The sequence below is a fragment of the Cygnus atratus genome, chromosome 4 (assembly GCF_013377495.2).
Source record: "Cygnus atratus isolate AKBS03 ecotype Queensland, Australia chromosome 4, CAtr_DNAZoo_HiC_assembly, whole genome shotgun sequence".
NCBI lineage: Eukaryota > Metazoa > Chordata > Aves > Anseriformes > Anatidae > Cygnus > Cygnus atratus.
The window spans coordinates 49,851,036-49,871,711 of NC_066365.1; the positions used below are offsets into that span (position 1 = coordinate 49,851,036).

The window sequence follows — 20,676 nt, forward strand, 5'->3', positions numbered from 1 at the left end:
GCAGAGTCTGTTGTAAACAATATTTTACTTTCCTGAGAGAGAGTAGTAATAAAGTATACAGGGAAGCTTTATCTTTAATCTGTGTCATTGCTCGGGAACACAAACACTTTCTAACTCCACGGTAGTTGACTCCTGAGGCGAGGTTCGCTGCTGCGTGGAGGCTGCTGTGTTACTTGCCTGATGCCTTCACACCACAGGTGAGTTTACCCAGCAGAAAATATGGTTTTGGGTTACCAGCTCCTCGCCTCAACAAGCAGCGATGGGGCAGAGAGAGGTTTTGAGAGCAGCCAGCTGTTGTTATTCAGAAGCACGCAGCATTTCCACCACAGAAGTGCCCCCGTGTTCACCAAGCGGCTGGCAGAGTGCAGGCAGTGCATGACTGTATTTCCAAGCACTTGTGATATAGCAAGAGCTTTGTACAAATTGATGGTTTTCTTTTAACACTGAGAAACAGAAAGCCCATAAACATGTGTGGTTTCTTGTGGTATGGGCTGAGTCTTGGTAGACAAGGGTTTCACCACGGCCTTCCACCAAAGCAGATGGGGACATTCAATAACTAGGGCCATTTTCATGATCCAAAACTGGGATGAAGAGGCAGAATCCTGCTCATAAATAAATTTACTAAAACGAATTGCAGTGCCCAGGAGGTGACATGAGAATTGTTTGAATCAGTATCTCCTCTGCCATCCTCTGGTTTGTCGTCCTCCTGGTACCCTGCAGTTTGTGGGCTGACCATGTCAGGAGCAGGGGAGGTAGCTGTGGCCTGAAGCTCAGGTGTTAGGTGTTTTTATGGCCAATCTACTCACTGGAACCCTGCAGCTGCTCTCCAGATATTTGTTGGGGTCACATATGTACCTTTTCCTACTGAGCCATGCCAGAGCCCCAGGTGCCCACTTAGAGAAGGCAGCATACAGCGCGGTGTGGTTTCAAGGCCTGCGTGGAAGTGTGAGGCTTCCTGCCTTCTCTGGTCGGTTTTATGCAAGAAAGAACCGTACAGGCGAAATTCAACAAGCCATTATGTATGCAGTCCCAATTAATTATACTTAGTAGTGAGTGAGGCAGCACAACACAGTGAAAGGTTCGATCAGGTTCAATGCTGAATTTGAATATGGGAAGAAAAGCTGAAGATGTGATTTTTCAGTGTTTACATTCATATACGTCCTCATACAATTCTTCTTTATGCAGAAATTATTCATTGAGAGCAGCTGTCACAAGCTGATATAAGGACTTCAGGACCAAAATTAGTAAATATTTTACCTTTCTGAAATGAAAGGTGGTTATGATAGGCATCTCAGGAGTACACAGAAGTGTGCTAGAAAGAGATTGCTGTTCTGAACTGTGAATGTCTGATTTGTTACAACAGAATTTTGAGTAAAGATGCCTGTCTTTACTAAATAATGATGTAGTAGGAGGCAGCTGGCCGTATTTGTACACCTGAAAGTCAGACCTAGGGATACCTCACTCTCCATATGTTTCAGCTCGTGCTCAGTGCATCCAGCAATAGGATTCTCCATAAGAAAAGGTCATGGCTACTTGTGGGAAAGGGGGCAAGGAGCAAGGCTAAACTGTGGTGTAGTGCTTAGGAAAAATATAAAGTTTATTTCCTGATTTTCCACTTTCAATTCCTCCTCTCCACTGGCTTCACTACATGTGGTGCATACATGTGGAAGTGTGTCTATGTCTACTGATCATATTGAGAACGTATTAGATTTATTATTATGAATATTTCTATCACAGTTATATGATTGCCAATGTACAGACAACTTGCAAAGGACAATTGTTGCCTATATCCTGGTGGTCTCAAGTCAAGGCGCCTCTGAGCTGCGCTTGCACAGTCCCATGGTAGCCAGCAGGATTGTGCTGTTACAGATCAACCTCATTGCTAAATTGCTGTTGTCAGTCCTTCAGACTTGATTAGTTGATTGCATTTACTAAGCTCTTTGTTTCCTAAAAAAGAAAAGCAAGCAAAAAAAAAATCCAGTTAATATTGAAATTGCATGTCCTCTTTCATTCTTAGGCAGGCACGATTTAATGAAAAAAAAATCCCTATGCTTCTGCTGTATGCTTGAAGCATAAATCATGTTACACTTTATTCTATTGGCAACAATAAATAAGCAGGTGTTGAAATTTGATGACAATATTATGAGTGTTTTTCATTATTTCTTTTTCCTGGAAACATTGACAATTTATACTAAATAGAAATGACTACAGATCCCACACATTTTCTATCATTTGTTGTTTCTTCAAGACTGTGTTCAATCTGTGTTTCCACCAAGCATACAAAATGTCCTATTTGTTTTAAAGACAAAAAATGTTGATTCTTAAGTGCTACAAGAGAAAATAGAACATTTATAGACCAGTTTCACAAGCTGTTCAGTTGTTTGTTAAGTAAAGTAGCACAATTATTCCTGAATCTAAACCAGATTGTTGAACCCTAGTTCAACAAAGCACTTAAGCACTGGCCTAACTTCATCCCATCACACCTTTTAAGTTGAATGTGTGTTTACATTTTCTGCTAAACTGAGGCTTCTGTCAGCATCTTTTTTATCTATTGCACATATTATGAATTATTAGCTGTTTTATGAATATGAGTTTATTCTGCTTAATACTGCAGGATATTTCCTCCTTCCGCACATGTGCTTGCAGCACGTACTGCTGATCATTTTCTTCATTAACTGATACTTGCAATCTGCATGACAGTGTGCTTTTTAGTGAACAGAAGGAAAAGAATAAAAATGAGCATCCCTTGTGTAATTTTTTGGTTTTGCTCTGTCTTAGTAGCGGCCAGCTGCAGCACAGGCAGACCCAGAGAAAGGAGCAGCTTGGCACGTGATGTAGTTGTTCATACTTTGGAAAGCAATAGTGCCACACTGGTCCATCTTCCCATGGCAGGGTTTCTTCTCTTCTTTTTCAGATCCTTTCCACAGCCTCACTTCTTTTATTTTGCTTTTTACTCAAGACTATCCTTTATGCAGTCAATATGTCTCTTGTATAACAATAATTTCCATTTAAAAATTAACATAAAGTGGGATAATGTATGCAGTGCTATCTGTATAGCTTCAATTCCTTGCTGCTTTATTGTTGTTCTTTCTGCACATGCTTTTTTTGTTGGTTGTCATTCCTTGTTTATCCACAGATTGTTAGATGTTTGGACTGGACTGTGTTCTTCTGATCTCTGCAAAGTGCAGTGCACAGTTTCAGTGCATTATAAGAGCAGATGAACACAGGAAGACTTTTAAATCATTTAGATGAGTCAGCGTTATCTGCTTTCATAAAGGGAAAAATCTTGTATAAAGGTACTTTTTATAGGATGTTGTTCTTACCAAGATGTGAAACATTCCCAAAAGAAGAAGAATTATCCTTTGAGACAGTGCTCCAGTGATGACTTCAATTGAAATAATTTTACGGTGGGTGGTGAAAAATATAAACAACCATTTAAACAAAAGCCGAAGAGAGAAATTTGCAAAGGCCTCTCCTGGTTTATTTCTGACACCAAATGGATTACTGTTTTTGCACAGATATTTCCATGAAATTCATGAAGAGCAAACGCCTCTGCAAAATATGTTTTTCCTAATCTTATCAGAGCCATAGTGCTCATTCCAAATCACATAGTCACCTATGCTGGAGGCTAAGCTATCATCTAGCTTTTTACCTAGACACAAAGCTTTCTAATATCAAATTCTGCTAAGGTGACAGACAATTCAGCTTGCTTTTATACCAGAAGCAAGTTGTTCATGATTCATAACTTCAAAGATTGATTCAAGCATTCCAAGTACACGTGTGCGATGTCGTGCTTTTCAAATAGACAGCTAGTGGGAAAAATGGCAGCAGTTTTTCTCTGTGTATTCTGCAGGGGAAGATCCGGAAAACAATAACATTGCATCAGGTCATTTGTTCAGCAGATCGATACAGTGATTCACCAGAGACAGGTTTTTGTCTCCAGCGTGTCTGTGTACGCACGAGGTGCCACACAATCGATCTGGTAACACAAACGGAAGCTGTCAATACACTGAAACACGTGTGCGCCTTGCGTTTTTGACAAAGTTGTGACGCTTCTGTATGAGAGAAGGAAAAAAACAGCCCTAGACATTGTGAGAAAGAAGTAGGCAGTGAATGGCTGTGCTCTAGAATGGCGGTGGTGCTTCCAACATCGCCCCATCCGTGGAGGTGCTCAAGGCCAGGCTGGATGGGGCCTTGGGCTGCCCGGGCTGGTGGGAGGTGTCCCTGCCCATGGTGGGGGTTGGAGCTGGGTGGGCAGAGCATGTCACCTTGCACTGCTTGTGGGAGTACCAGAGAAGGCATTGCACAGTCTGCTACACAGGAAACTGTTCTCTCTAATGCGCTGTCAAGTGCTTGATAGTTAGAAAAAAAAAAAGGAAACCCTTCCTTCCTTCAGCCACTAAAGGGTATGCCTCTGACTTTTCTCCTGATTGGTTTCTGCCCTGCAAACCACAGTAGGTAATCATTGTGGCTCTACTTGCCAGCCTGCCCTGGTGTGAGCCTGCAGCTTCCTAAATCAAGTCAGCGGCTCAGACAGCTGAGCCTCTGCCTGAGCTGCTCTGTGGTGTCTGCAGGATCATCCACCTACAGTTGGTGGCCATAAACGTTTTAAATAGTGTTTGAAAATCAGGCACAAAATAAGAACACTCTCCTATTGTGTCATTAGCATATGCCATGAATACATACAGCGCTGCCAGTGTCACTGGAATGCATTTCAACAAAGGCAGCCCTGTAAGATGCTTCGCTGAAATCTGGATCAAAAATTAACAGAGGAGTTACCAGAAAATGTCCACTGATGCTGGGTGTTACTTTTGGTTACAATCGCTTTGCATATTTGTTTCAGAAATGAATGATTAGTGACAGTGCGTAGTAGGACTTCTATTTCTCTTAGAGCTGGGATGGTGAAGGAGGGGTGAAGGCTGGGTGAAGGCACACCTGGATGCTTTCTGTGATCAGGATGTCAGAAGTGAGCACGGTGCAGCTCAAACAATAAAGGTTTCTTCTGAAGTTACAGTGAAGCTATGAATTCTAATGCCATAAATTAACTTTATCACTTGGGAGAGCTTATTGTTAAGCATTTTTTGTTCTGACATAGTTACACTGAACAAGGCTTTTACTCTTTCTTTCATTTCTCTTCCAGTTGGGTAGTGCAGCATTAGCTGAACAGTACATAAAGTATATCAAGAACAGTGTGTCATCTGATAGATTTTGTGCTTGAATTTCAAATATTATAAAAACTGGAGATCCGTGATATTTTTGTTTATGTGACAGCTTCATTTCTTCCTACCGTGAACTCTGTAAACTTGTTACAGCACATTTTTACCTGCTGTTAGCATGAAAGCAGTCATAACAGCATAGATTAACACAGAATTGACACAGAAAAGCTTTCAGCCTTTTCGTGCTCTCTCTCCTGGAAAAGAACTTTAGAGTGTTTTGGCTAACAACGAATCCTAAAATTTAGTTTCAATTTTAGAAGGTAAGAAGTGTCCTTTTGGAGAAACAAGGATATTATTCTGTTCATAGTTACATATTTAAAATAAAAGGTATTTAAGGGATATACAATAATTCTGCTAATTTGAATAAAGGAGAAAATAATAAAATTACAATCTACCATTTAATGCAGCTTAACCACCTATTATCCTTGTCAGTTTTCAGATGGATTTTCACCTGTTGTAAAGCAAATTGGGTAAAGAGGCCTTTTTGAACAGATAATTATACCTAACATTAAAATGTCATTGGTTTTGTCTCCCTGTTAAAAGTATTGTTTTTCTTCAGTAGTTGATAAATAGATTACAGCTATTCACTTTAATTGTGATCCTACATCTCTATGCAGTTATGTTATTGTAAAGCTGTTTTCACCAATTTAAGCTCAGTGAGTTCCAATTTGGCTCAGATCTTATCGACGATCTTATCTTATCTCAGATCTTATTGGGAAAGAAAACATCTCTTGGACATTTCTCCATTACCATCATTCCTAGGCCAACACATTGAAACAGTCTGATGCATTTTAAAAAAAATTTAGGTAGGGTGGTAATTTTCTGAAGGAAACATTTTCCAGTCATTTCTGCAAGCCTGCCTTGGCGGTATCAGGAACACACAATCCAATTTGGCTGTGAAAGCAAAAAAATAACATTGTTGGTATTCTCTTCCATTGTCCAAGCTAAAGAAGATCGAAAAATGAAACTAAAACACTGAAAGACTCATTTCACTTTGTTGTTGTTTTAAAAGTGTGATTCCTTTTAATCAATAGAAATAATAAAAATTTTAAAATATTAAGACAAAAGGAGAGTAAGCTTGCACAAGCCTGAGGAGATTTCAGAGTGCAGGTCCTAGGGTGGTATTTTCATAAAGTTTTATATCATTTTATATAACCTGGAGTTTTCCTAAGTTCTTGCATGAACATTAGTGGGAGACCTTAACAGACTTACAGAACATTTACTAGAGCTTTATTAACATGTGTGGTGTTTTAATTAAGATACGGACTACTTGAGGGAGCAACTGAATAGTTCCCTAATGAATTTGTTGCATTAATTTCCTTCAAAAAGCACATCAGAGCTTAACTTAAATTCCTCCTGCAATTAATTTATGTAATTTATTCTAGTAAGCACTGTAGTTTTTCTGTGTAATTGTTCACAGAATTGACAGGTTTAATTTCATGTAACATGAGAGCCTCCAGTACTGAGTTTGCAGTATTTCATTAAAGTTGGTATTACATGTTGTGCTATTGAATTTTGGCAAGAAGGAGGCAATAAAATACTCCTATAAAACAGAAATGTCCAAGTGACAGATATTGAGGCCAAAATTAAAACAAACAAAAAAAGTCTCTCTGAAGGTAGATCCTAAATCCATATTTGATCACAGAGGTAAGCAGCCAGGTTTTTATGAGTGCAGCTTCAGAGTTTAAGATTCAGCAAAGTACTCAGTGATTCTCATGGCTTTTAACCATGCATCAGCAGGAGTGCATGGTGCGCTCACCTCGCAAGCCAAAGAGCAGTTTCAAGCACAGCTTCCAAGACTTGAGGCCAGCAGGCTCTCCATCCATGTTGGCGGCTCTTAGCCCAAGCTATACCTGGCTTTGAAACCTCTCTGCTCTGCCAAAGATGGACCAAATTGGGGGTAGCTGCTGTTGGCCTGAGCTGTAGCATGTTCAGCCTCAAGGACATGGTGCTCCATATCTAACCATGCTGGTGCCATCCCTTCCCAGCTGATGTGCTTCTGCCCCCCTGTGCCAGCAGCACCAACACATGCCTTTCCTAGAGCTCTGCCTCCAGAAAATGGACCCTTTTTAAAATATTTATAATTTTAATCTATTTTTTTTTCTAAGTGCCTGTTTTCTTGGGATTTGAATTCACTGTGCACGCTCTCGGAGATGCCAAGGATGGAGGGAGCACAAGGAGGACCCTCTCTATCCCCAGATGAAGAGACATGCCATGCGCTGTGGGGAGGCTGTCACAGACACTGCTGTGTCCCCTCTGGATGCTCTCATCTCGAGGGACGTTGAAAACACCTCTCTTCCTTAATTATGCAAACTAAAATTCTGATTTTTCACGTTCTGCTGGTGTTGCTATTGGGAAATAGCATCACCCTCGCGTACTGGAGCATCCTCCCTTGTCTTCCGGTGTGATGCTCAGTTATTAGCTTCCCACTGAGACCCAGAATTAAGAATAAAGATTCAAATTCATTGCAGAATCCATGAGGAAGAAGGGTGAGAGGAGAACCACACAAATGTCATCCTAGTTTGTGTTGTTATACTTTTTTTTCCCGTTGCAAAAAACAACCATGGTCTGTTTAACTATTCGCATTTGCACCAAATTTTCATAATGATCTTAATGTGTGCATGTATTAAAACTATTATTAAACATATGGCTGTGAGTATATGTATACATGGCTTTAGATTTATCTTCTAGAAAAAGAAGGGGCCCATTATTATACTAGCATCTGAAGTCTAAAAATGGAAGATTTTCATTAGTTTAATATCAGTGATATATTTTGAATTCTGACCCTCGAGGAACCCTATATCTCTGTTCTTTCTCTTTCTTTCACTGACAGCAAATTAATTCTACATATCTAGAAAATAGCTGGCATAATGCAATCCTGATGCTGGATTTTATCTTCTTCAAAGAATCGATTTTCTGTTTTAGGACATGCTTCAGTATGTGCTGCTAAAATGGCTTAGCTACTCTGCCAGCTCTCTTCCATGGTTCGCAGGGTTTATATCAGTTTATTTTTGTAAATGGGCTGTAGCGAGAGACTAAGTTAGAGAAAGACTAAGGTAATACCAGTGACAGCCTTACAGTATAAAGCGGGGTAAAGCAATAAACTTTGGGCTTGCCTAAATTTTGGATTTTGGATTTCATGGGGTCACAGTGTCTGTGTCCTCTTCCTAAACTCTGTTCCTTCCAATTTCAGAAATCTGTAGAAAAATGAGTTTGATTCGGTTTCTGGTGTCACCACAGATTGTAGAGAAGAGCAACTCCTTTCTCCCTTTTCCAAGCTTCTTGTGAAAACAGTTTGGTTCTGGTTCTAACAGCTGTGCTGATGTTTAAGCGGTGATGCAAAAGTTGAAAAGAAAGTCAAAAATAAGGGCTGGTAGTCTCGTCGTGCTGGCAGCTTGGGGTGGTGTGACTGTCCTCAAGTTCAGCGCAAGTGGATGGCAGCAGAGCAGAGGCAGTATTGGTGAGATCAGGCCCTGTGTACCACAGCACCAGCTTGTTTTCCTCTTGGGGTATCGTCAAGATGCTTTAAAATCTTTAATCCCACAGTGGCTAAAGGTGATTGTCTTTTTCCTACAGCTGGGCTACTTTAACCCTGGCAGGAAAGCCATGTCCAAGCATTTCATTTAAATGCCTTTTCCCGTGTATAATAGGGCTTGGGATTCAAAGAAATTCATTCATGCTTTCCCAACGCCATTTAACTTTCTGTGATAAAAGCAGTAACAGGAAGAGTTGTTTTAATTAACACATGAGCTGTGCAGTAGCTAATGTATTCCACCTCCTCATTGCTGGAATAGGAGCATGTTTCTCAGTAGCATTAAGCAGGCAGAGGCGAGGGGTTGTGCTCCAGTCCCCATATGCACACACAGGAGAGGTGTCAATGGGAAGGGATTTGCAGCCGTTTGTCCAAGGCAAGCTGCAGGTGTTCTCCAGGATGGGGAGAAACCAGGGCAGAGCCAGTCCCCTCGCTGTATTAATCATTTTTTAATCAAGCTAGCTCAGCAGGTATGTATACCATAACAAGGTTTCCTTATAACATCACAAGACAAGAATTAGGAGGTAATTATGTATATATATGTGTGTATATATATATATATATATAACTTTGCTTGGTGGCAAATTTAGTTCTTGGCTGGATTGGCAGAATATGAGCTTTTGGGCTGAAGAGAAGGACTAAATGACAACTTGCCACTTTCTTAAAACCAAAGGTGCATTATAAACATGAATCTTTTCCTCTGATTTTAAACAGTAAGAATATGTACCAAGTTATGCTAAAGAAATTGCAGGTGCCCATAAAATGAGGCCTTTATAAATGTCTGTATTTGAAAATAAGTGAATGTTAAAGCCAAGAAAATATTTTTACTTTATGTCCTTTGAAAATCAGGCTTGTACAGAAGAAAATCATGGTGACTGACTTGTAAATCTATCTTCTAATTTCAGGCGTATTTAGTAGAAGGAGAGAGGGGATCAAAGATAATTAAGTTCCAGCAGGGCTCATGGAAAGGCATGCAGAAGGGCAAGGGAGACCTCCTTTCCTGCTAGGAGAGGGAAAGGCTGCGGTGTCTCTCCAGCCTGCTGGACCTCCGAGTGTGTCTGCACAAACTGTACAGCAGAGCCTGAGCTCCAAACAGCATTTCCCTGGCAATGAGGTTTGAGCAGGCTGCTCTTTGCTGAGACATTGCTCAAGAGCAGATTGGCCCTGTAACAAAACGGGACGCACTGGGCCAGACAAGGGTAGGAGCATCTTAGGGGTTTTCCAGACACAAAAGCAAGACCGTGTCCACTGGAAACTGCCCTTTGGTTCCAGGAGTGGGGAATGACAAGCTGGTTGGAAAGTTCTTGGTAGAAATGCTCTTGTTAAAATAAAGAGAAACGGAGAGAGAGAGGTGATGCCAATAGGAGAAGGAAACAAATATTTCTTGTAATGAGAAAAATAACTGTAGAGCAAAGCAAAAGGCTTTTAAATGGTCCAAGAAGATGAACTATTAATAAGAAAGGAGAAGAGTGTCCAAAGCAAAGCAAACTTGATGTGATTTTTACTTTGCCTGAACTTGCTCCACACAGGGGACTTGCGTTCACTTGCAAAAGCAAACATGCCAGAGGGGGGTTGGCCAAAAGCACTGGCTTCTGCTGAAAAAGGGTTGAAAAGAGAACAAAGAAAATGTAACTGAAGTTAAATGGAAGCTGCTTATCTCTAATGTGGCTAAGACAGAGAAAGCTTGTCTCCCGGAGAGAAGAAAAATCTAGTTATGCAACAGTGAGATACAGCTCTTCATTTTATTTTTTAATTCGCAAAATGCTTCATTAACATGAACTATTAAGTAAACCCTGCCTCTGAATCAGGAGCCACCGGTAACTTTCCCGTCCTCTGATGCCCGTGTTTTCCCATGGGTAGGTGAAAAGCACATTGACAATACAAGACCTTCTCTGAATATTTTTGGCCTGTGCTGGTTATAAATATAAACCACGTTTCATGACCTCAGACTTTATTTTTAGGGCTCCTCAGCCTAGGAGGTGCTCAGTTTCACTTTTTTCAGCTGTTGGACACCATTCGCCTACAAATTAACTGGCACGAGACTGCTTGCAGGAGCAACCTCTCTGATTTCAAGAGCATTGCTAATGTGACTGCATTTACAGAGTAAATTTACAGAGTTTACAGAGTTTATGAAGTAATGAGCTGCTGAGTGGGGTTTTGTTTTCAGTGCTTCCACAGGCAACATGCAGGCTCCTCTGCAAAATGAAAAACTAGGTTTTTAGTCAATCAGATTATCAGAGCATGCAAATCTTGCGCATACATAATAACAAAAAATGTTTCTATGGGTTATTTTGCACTCATAAAATAATAAAAAAAAATATTCAAGAATCCTGACCAAAAATACACAAGCGTCTGCCTTACAATTACAGCACAGGAGTCACTGAGATTCTCTTCATATTCACTTTGTTGCTTTTTGGGATAGAGTGGCATACATCTGCAGTAGCCTGGCGTGGTGTAGCCCTGCAGACGTGCAGTCACTTGCTTTTGTTGTGTTGCACCAGCGGGGGATCTGACTCGGAGTCTGGCAATGAATAATATTCGGACAAATGAAAGCTCAGCCTCTAATCACCATCTATTAGACCTATGTATAAGAGTGTATGTGTGTATATACAGGTGTTTATAAAACATATTTGCCATACAGAATGCTAAGATATGAAAGGCAATCATTCAGATTAGCTTACTATTAGCACTTCCCAAAAATTGTGCATGGCATGCTGCGGACATGCTGTATAATAAGCCACAGAGATTCTAGAATGTAACAAGGTTAAATTAATTTAAAATTTCCTCCCAATTAGCCTTTTCCTACCGCTTATTATCAAAATGCTTGAAAGTTTCTCACTCACTCAGCTCCTTGTTTCCTTATTACCTTAGGCTGTGACTCGGCACAGAACCTGACATCCCAGAAAGCCACGGATGCGGTGGACAACATCTTTAAGTCCCTCAGGGATATTGCGAGAGCTCGAATGCACATGAAACAGTTTAATTCCATACATAACCCAGGCAGCAACACCCACCAGGCAAGTGGATCTTCTTTTCTGTGTGTATGTCGTTTCTCTAGCATACTGTCAAAATTACAGCTTCACAAACATCATTAACTTGGCTGATGTTCTAATCCCATATGGGTTCTGCCCACGTGGAGCATATTTAAGTAGAGGTTTTGTAATTGACTTCATCATCAAGAGCTTCCTCAAGTCCTTCATTCAAATTCAGGCATAGCCGTGGCCATGTCAATAAAGAATTGTCTGATGAAGAAATCTGTGAAAGGCAAGACAAGGTCACAATGGTGCAGGACTAAGACCCATCATAACTGATCCAAGCAGGATGCCTGCATCCAGACAGCAGCTATATTTTTGTGTATTTTCTCTCCCATATCTGTAATTTGTGAATCCCAGTCCCATTTGTGAATAGGTGAAAAATGCAGCTTTTGTTTATAAAAAATGAACACATGAACTACTATATTACTGTAGGTCATCAGGACTAATTTACAGTGGTTTTATCTCTCCCCATACCCCCTGAGGTGCTTAACTTTTTCAGTTAAAAATAGAGAGTTTTACAGTGGAAAGCACATACGGTGACTTAGAGAGAGACTGTAAAACTTGATTCCAGCCTTAAGCCAGAAAAAAATCCTTCCAAACTCATAAGTATGCTGCAGACCAGACGTGGTCCAAATTAAGCATTGCTTTATAACAAGAGGAATCAGGAGTATTGCAAAATGTCGCTAGAAAGCTGAGGTGGAGAAAACCTGTTCCTGAGGTCTCCCAGCACTTATGACCAGTCTGGTGTCTGAAATGGGGAAAATGGTTAAGCATTTAATACAGGTCAGTGTGGAGGCAGTCAGATGATAAGAAAACGCTCTCTAAAAGTTTCTTGAAGTGTAATTAGCACCAGTATGTTCTTTGGATGTAACCCAGGTTGTTTGCTTAGGGCTGAGTGCTGGAACACAGCAAGAGATGCATTAACAGCTTGCAGCCCCAAGTCTGGCAATATAGTGGGTTTAATCATCTTGAATAGGACCAACCCTCTGCTGAGAGCAGTTCAGGAGTTTTAGAGTAGCAGAAATAAGCAGGCAGTACATTTTTTTCTGCCATACATTTCTTTACAGTTGGTCGGTTGCTTTTTTTTTTTTTTTTGACTGGCAGATGTTAAAACAGGGGTTGCACACAGCAACTTGGCTCATCTGAAAGTATTGCCTTTGTCATGACCATACACAGTCCCTCCCCTGCACAGTGCTGTGGGAATGGCTTTAGCCTACAGATGCTTTTGTGCTCCAGCTGTTAGGAGCTGGGAAGCCTCCATTTCTTAAGTCTCAAAAAAAGGTTTCTGTACATACGTGGAATTGGGTAGCATCTTAGACTTTGTGTAGTATTGAAGTTTATATTTGTACATAAAATGATGAATGGATGTTTCTGTCATGTTATCAAACCATATAGTGTAGTGACTGTACAAGAGGAGAGTATTTATTTTGCCTGTTATTGTAACTACTGTTCTTCTCCTTCCATCTTGATCTTACATATATGCATTCCTTCCTTTCTTTCTTCCTTCCTTCCTTCTTTCTTTCTTCCTTCCTTCCTTCTTTCTTTCTTTCTTCCTTCCTTCCTTCTTTCTTTCTTTCATTCTTTCTTTCTCTCTTTCTTTCTCTCTTTCTTTCTTTCTTTTTCTCTTTCTTTCTTTTTCTTTCCTTCCTTCCTTCCTTCCTTCTTTCCCTTCCTTCCTTCCTTCCTTCCTTCCTTCCTCCCTTCCTTCCTTCCTTCCTTCTCTTTCTTTCTTTCCTTCTCTTTCCTTCCTTCCTTCCTAGCTAAAATTTTGATAGATAAATGTCAAATCATAAAAGATCTTGAAGAATCGTGAAACTGTCAAAGTTAAAAAAAAAAAAGGTAAGTGTTTGTGGTACCTTTAGTATCTGTGTAGCCAAATCAAATCATTTCGAAGGGGACTAAGTTTTGATGCTGAAACTTCAGACATGCAAAATCATAGCACATTTTTAACATCTTGCCTTTTCAGTACATAGTTATGACTGAAGTCAGATAATATTTATCCTTTAATTTTGTACAGTAAGGCTCTCTGTTTACGGTTTGATCTTTGTTCCAAGTATTTTATTTGTAATGTCTTTCTGTTCCTCATCTATGAAGATATTAAACAGATCTTTATACGTAGGACTTCATGCCTGCATGTATATTTTCAAACAGTTGTTTATTGCATGACTAGATTTGACACAAAACTTGGCATGTTCTACTGAAGGATACTGCAGCTAATGTCTGCTGTAATTTGCTTTGTTGGCTCAATTAAAAATATGCACATGTGTTGGAGGAAGAAATAGATGAGTTGTATAAATCTTTGTTGACAGGATCATATTCAAAAAGTACAAATTTTGTTTCTCACTGTAGACCGTTGGATGAAAAGCATCTCCTAAATTACTTCAGAAAATTTAGTTTCAAGTTGCATAACCAAGTGGCTTGCTTTTTTATTTTCCATCCATTTTTATGTTTATCTTGCACGATGTTTCTTGTAGATATCCTCTCTACAAAATGAATGATGTTACATTTGATTCCCTTAAGAAATCCAGGGATGATGCGTACCTGGACTAGTCCCAAAGGAAAACAAACATACTAATTTGAAAGCTGCTAATTTTCTGAGGCTGTTGTGCTTCCTGAAACTATTGTGGTTCCGTTGCAGCTTTGGCAAGGTTATAACAGCAGCAAAACAAAACTCCATCTGCAGACTGAGTAAGGTTGAATTTTCATTAAAGAGTATCTTTCCCAAGTCCTTAACATTCCTACCTTAGAAAGCTTTTCAAGGTGTCAGAATGGTGCAGACCTTGGTAAAGGAATGCAGAATTTTCTGGACTACTAATCCGTATTCAGCACGTGTTTGTGGACCCTCAAAAACATTGCATGGTCAGTGCTCAGTTTGGTCTGAGCTGAAATGGGAGTCCCAGCTCACTTGCTGGGTAGATGTCTGGGTGGCTCCGAAAACCCCACTCCTTTCAATGTGCATCTCCACATAGGATGGGTAACTGACCTCCAGTTTTTCCAGATGGGTCTGTGGAATGGTATGCGGATGACACTAATATTTGTGGTGTCATCACCCATTAATATTGAATGCCATTTTGCTTGACTCAAATGACTTAATAAATTCTCTCCGTACACCTCTCAACTCTCCTAGTTTTGATGTGATCACCCTCTTCTTTCCTCCTTAAATATACTTTCTTTTCTTACTTCATTGGTCTGTTGTCAGAATACAGACTCCCCCCAAAAGGCTGCCAGGCCCTTTGCTATGTTTTCCTTTTTTAAGGGATAAAAAGCCCTGAAGTGTCTTCCTGGATGCAGATAATCTGTACCTTTACATGCCCCACTCTTCCTGGTCATTAACATCTCTGATATTGGTGGGGTTGTTTGGCCTATTTTTCTTGAGACTTTTGACAGGTGCAGGTATTATGTAGAGTGAGCTGGCTGTAGAAGCTGAAGGACTGATAGGACTCCTTAGTTCTGTACTTCCATAAGGGACAAACAGGTGGGTTGGCCTCTTCACAGCCCTGTTCCATGATGACACGACACCTGTGGGGAGACAGGAGTTGTCAGGGAGCAACCCTTCCTGAACATCCCTATTAAAGTGTTTGTAAAGTCATTCCAAAGAAAATGAGACCTTCTGGATATATGATGGGCAAGAAAGTGTCATCCGTATTACTGTCCCCTCTTGTACTACCCCAAGAAGCACTCAGAGAAACTAGAAGCCTGCCTTCACTCCTTGCCTCCCCTTACTCATCTGATACACACAGGGCAGAGAAAGTGTGGGGCTGTCTTCCCATCTTTTCAGCGCGATGCTATGCTGCACACCATGTGTTGTCAATGTCACAAACGCCATTGCTGCTTCTGTATTTTTTTAAACGTCTGTCAGTGATTTCCTTTCTATAATAAATATTTCTGTTTCCTTTAATGGAAGTAAAAAGTTTAGAAGAGAAACTGCTCTTGCATCAAGTGTAAACAGCTTTACTCACAGTGTGTTGTTCTTTTTGCGCAGGCTTCTTACAAACCACTGCTGAAACAGGTGGTGGAAGAGATCTGTAATCCTGATCGACCTGATCCTGTTGATATTGAGCATATGTCATCAGGCCTCACTGATCTCCTTAAAACTGGATTCAGCATGTTCATGAAGGTAAATAAGGCTACCCAAGCTCATCTGTATGATTTTCCCAGGGTTACAGCATCATATGGCCGTAGCTGACTTTATGTGTTTGCTTTTGTTCTGAGTTAAGTCCTTACAGAGGGGCTGGGAACAGCTTGAGGCACCACATGCAGGTACAGAATAAATGGGTGTTACCGCCTGAAGAATGGAGCAGACTGGACACGTAAATAAGGGTGATACTAGACACCTAAATAAGGATAATATGTCTGGGAGGAGTCAATGGGGCTTCAACAACGGGATGTCCAACCTCACGTAGCTTTTGGAGCTCTTCAGAGACATCCGCAAGCAAACTGGTAAGCCAGTGACAGTTTATATAACCACTGTGGATTACCAAAAGGCGTTCCACAAGGCATCTCATCAAGGAATTTTATGGACAATAGTAAGAATAAACAGTCAGGTCTCACAGGGGAAGAAGACTGTCCAAGGAGCTCCTTATTCTGTACTTGTTCTGTAACTTGAGAAGGTTCAACTTGCAGTGGGGAGGAAGGAAGGCTGATAGGTCAGAAAGTCCAGAGAGGCTGTAGATTCTCCATCTTTATAATTTTCAAAGCTTGGTTGGCTGTACAAAGCCCTGAGCAACATGATACAATTTTGAAGCTTGCCCTGCTTCGGGCAGGGAGCTGGACTAGATGAGCTGCAAAGATTGTTTCCAACCTCAGTTGTACTGTGATTCTATAATTGAAAAGAAAAACAAGAAAAACATTTCCCTATTGTGTAAATGCCTGCTAGGCCTTTCATGCATCTAAAGACAGGTGACAGAAGTAATTTTTATTTTTGTGATGGTACTATTCTAGAACCCGTTATCAAGGTAATGTAATTTTTCTGTTATTACAGGGCAAGCTAGTCTTGAAGACAATATCAGATAGGTCTAAATACAGTGCCTGTTTTCAGAAACCTGTGCCTACTGCTGAAAAGGATTTTCAAAGTGTACTTAGCAGGGTTACTAAATAGAAATTCTCAGCTCTTCAGAGCTTATGATAAAGCCCTGAGACAAAAGAGGATAGCTATAGAAATAGTGACTCAGTGTTGTTTCTATTCATCTATCAGTATTGAAAAAAATCATGCTGCTGCTCCAAAAATAGGAGAAGAAACAGATGTTCTGCCATCAAATAGACTAAACAAGCTGGTGCACACACCAGTGATTTTTTAAACGATTGGGTTTATGTACCAGTAACTCTCACAATTTTATTTTTTTAAGCAAGAACATAGCTTGTCCTTTTTTTGACCAAAAAAAAAAAAAAAGGCAAGAAGCAAACTCCGTAAAGTTTAGATATATCTAAATATTTATATGGAGACATTGACAGCTTTGGTTAGTTGGCTAGTTTCATGTCCTAATCACAGAGTTCCCTGCTGGACCATTGGTTGAAGTACTAACATAGATGAAAGGAGCAGAGCTTGTAGAAGGCGAGGATTAACCAAAATCTGAACAGGTGGGGGGGTACAGGGAAACAGTGGGAGAGGATCAGTCAGCATGACCGCCAGCGTCTCTATTTCTGTTAACTGCATGATGTCAGAAGAGGAAGAGGAGGAGGAGGAAGCCTTGTGGAGGTTTGCAGAGAGCTTCCCACAAGCCAGAACAGAGTACATGAAAAAAATGCAACATGTATTCCTGAAAATTTAGCAAGTGGTTGGGGGGGTGGGTGTACTCTTTAAGATGATTTTTCTGCAGGAAAAGGTTGACTTTTCTATACAGATTGAGGTGTAGACAAGCTGACAACTCCAGCTCTCTTCCCTCTCTCTTTCTGGTAATATGGTACAAATACTGGATGCCGTTGTGATGTGCATCTGCCTGTATCTGCCAGAACAAGGGTTTTGTACCAATGGTCGCATGACCCAGGCAGGTGTCCACTGCAACAGATTTGAGCTCAAAGTTCAGGCATCCTCCATCTTTTCCCCTCTCTCCTCTCTTCAGACACAGACACAGACACAGACACAGATTTCTAGGTTGGAAGAGACCTCAAGATCATCGAGTCCAACCTCCGACCTAACACTAAGTACTCCACTAAACCATATCGCTAAGCTCTACATCTAAACGTCTTTTAAAGACCTCCAGGGATGGTGACTCCACCACCTCCCTGGGCAGCCCGTTCCAATGCTTAATAACCCTTTTGGTAAAGAAGTACTTCCTAACATCTAACCTAAAACGCCCCTGTCGCAACTTTCGCCCATTCCCCCTCGTCCTGTCACCAGGCACGTGGGAGAACAGACCAACCCCCACCTCGCTACAGCCTCCTTTAAGGTAACTGTAGAGAGCGATAAGGTCTCCCCTGAGCCTCCTCTTCTCCAGGCTGAGCAAGCCCAGCTCCCTCAGCCGCTCCTCGTGAGACTTGTTCTCCAGACCCCTCACCAGCTTGGTCACCCTTCTCTGGACTCGCTCGAGCACGTCCATGTCCTTCCTGTAGCGAGGGGCCCAAAACTGAACACAGTACTCAAGGTGCGGCCTTACCAGAGCCGAGTACAGGGGCACAATCACTTCCCTAGACCTGCTGGCCACACTGCTTCTTATACAGGCCAGGATGCTGTTGGCCTTCTTGGCCACCTGAGCACACTGCTGGCTCATATTCAGCCGACTATCAACCAATACTCCCAGGTCCTTCTCGGCCAGGCAGCTTTCCAGCCACTCATCTCCCAGCCTGTAGCTCTGCTTGCGGTTGTTGCGCCCCAGGTGCAGGACCCGGCACTTGGCCTTGTTGAACTTCATACAGTTGACCTCAGCCCAGCGTATCCAGATCCTCCTGCAGAGCCTTCCTGCCCTTGAGCAGATCGACACACGCACTTAGCTTGGTGTCATCTGCAAACTTACTGAAGGTGCACTGGACGCCCTCATCCAGATCATCGATAAAGATATTAAAGAGGACTGGCCCCAGTACCGAGCCCTGGGGGACACCACTTGTGACCAGCCTCCAACCAGATTTGACTCCATTCACCACAACTCTCTGGGCCCGGCTATCCAGCCAGTTTCTGACCCGGCGAAGCGTACGCCAGTCCAAGCCCCGAGCAGCCAGTTTCTTGAGGAGAATGTTGTGGGGAACGGTGTCAAAAGCTTTACTGAGGTCAAGGTAAACCACGTCCACAGCCCTTCCCTCATCCACCAAGCGCGTCACTTTGTCATAGATGGAGATCAGGTTCGTCAAGCAGGACCTGCCTTTCATAAACCCATGCTGACTGGGCCTGATCGCCTGCTTGCCCTGCAAGTGCCGCGTGATGACCCTCAAGATAATCTGCTCCATGAGCTTTCCTGGCACCGAGGTCAAACTGACAGGCCTATAGTTCCCCGGGTCTGCCCTCCGGCCCTTCTTATAGATGGGCGTCACATTGGCTAGCCGCCAGTCAACTGGGACCTCCCCCGATAGCCAGGACTGCCGATAAATGATGGAAAGCGGCTCGGCCAGCTCCTCCGCCAGTTCTTTCAGTACCCTCGGGTGCATCCCATCCGGCCCCATCGACTTGCGCACATCCAAGCTCCTTAGCAGGTCGCCAACCATTTCCTCATGAATAGCGAAGGCCACATCCTGCTCCCCATCCCCTTCCACCAGCTCAGGGCACTGGGTATCCAGAGAACAACCGGTATTGCCGCTAAAGACTGAGGCAAAGGCGGCATTAAGCACCTCAGCCTTTTCCTCATCCTTAGTAACTAGGTTTCCCCTCGCATCCAGTAAAGGATGGAGATTCTCCTTAGTCCTCCGTTTCGCGTTGATATATTTGTAAAAGGATTTTTTGTTGTCTTTAACGGCAGTAGCCAGGTTGAGCTCCAGATGAGCTTTGGCCTTTCTAATTTTCTCCCTGCACAGCCTCGCTACATCCTTGTAGTCCTCCTCAGTGGCCCGCCCTTTTTTCCAAAGATTATAAACCCTCTTTTTTCTGCTAAGCACAAGCGCAACTCTCTGTTGAGCCAGGCCGGTCTTCTTCCACGCCGGCTCGTCTTTGGGCACGTGGGGACGGACCGCTCCTGTGCCGTTAAGATTTCCTTCTTGAGGAGCGCCCAGCCTTCCTGGACTCCTCTGCCCTTCAGAACCGCCTCCCAAGGGACTCGGCCAACCAGCGTCCTGAGCAGCTCAAAGTCAGCCCTCCGGAAGTCCAATACAGCAGTTTTACTGGTCCCCTTCCTGGCCTCGCCAAGAATAGAGAACTCTACCATTTCGTGGTCGCTCTGTCCAAGACAGTTTCCGACCACCACATCTCCCACCAGTCCTTCTCTGTTTGTGAAGAGAAGGTCTAGCGGGGCACCACCCCTGGTAGGTTCACTGACCAGCTGCGTCAGGAAGCTTCCCAGGCTCGTTTGCCAGATGACAAGTTCTTTGGTCTATATGATTCACATCAGTGTTTCCTGCTGGTCTTCCTGTGCTTATAACTTGTTTTTGTTGTGCCAGTTTAGACATTTCTGTTTACTTTTAGAGTCTTTCAGCAACACACAGTACCTCAAGTACCTGCATCTCTGCTAGTAAGAAAAATACTTATTAAATGTTGTAAGGAATATATAACAGATGACCAAGTGAACCTCATGTTGGATGAATATTTCATGGACATCATCACTTACCTCACAAATGTGTCTGTCCTAGTTCATTTAGCTAGTAGTTTGGCTTGTTGACAAGTGCTCGATTACTACACGAATGAGTTTCTGACCAGCCTGTGTTTCTGACACAAGAGGAACTACTCCACTTACTGCACCATCAGCACTGTAATTATTTAATGAGCTTCCTTACATTTATATTTCTTCCTCAATGCGTGAATATAAACGCCAACTCA

The 20,676-nt window shown here is 42.1% G+C and overlaps 1 protein-coding gene across 2 annotated transcripts in view; it reads left to right on the forward strand.

The window, feature by feature from the left end:
* Positions 1–20,676, forward strand: part of SCFD2 (sec1 family domain containing 2) — a 197,263-nt gene that overhangs the window by 167,239 nt on the left and 9,348 nt on the right. For both annotated transcript variants that reach the window (XR_007708235.1, XM_035551480.2), the window contains exons 6-7: positions 11,620–11,765; positions 15,766–15,900. Coding sequence is in view for 1 of the 2 variants with exons in the window: in XM_035551480.2 (XP_035407373.1) it covers positions 11,620–11,765; positions 15,766–15,900 (281 nt within the window). In the remaining variant the exon portion in view is untranslated. The remainder of the gene's footprint in view (positions 1–11,619; positions 11,766–15,765; positions 15,901–20,676) is intronic.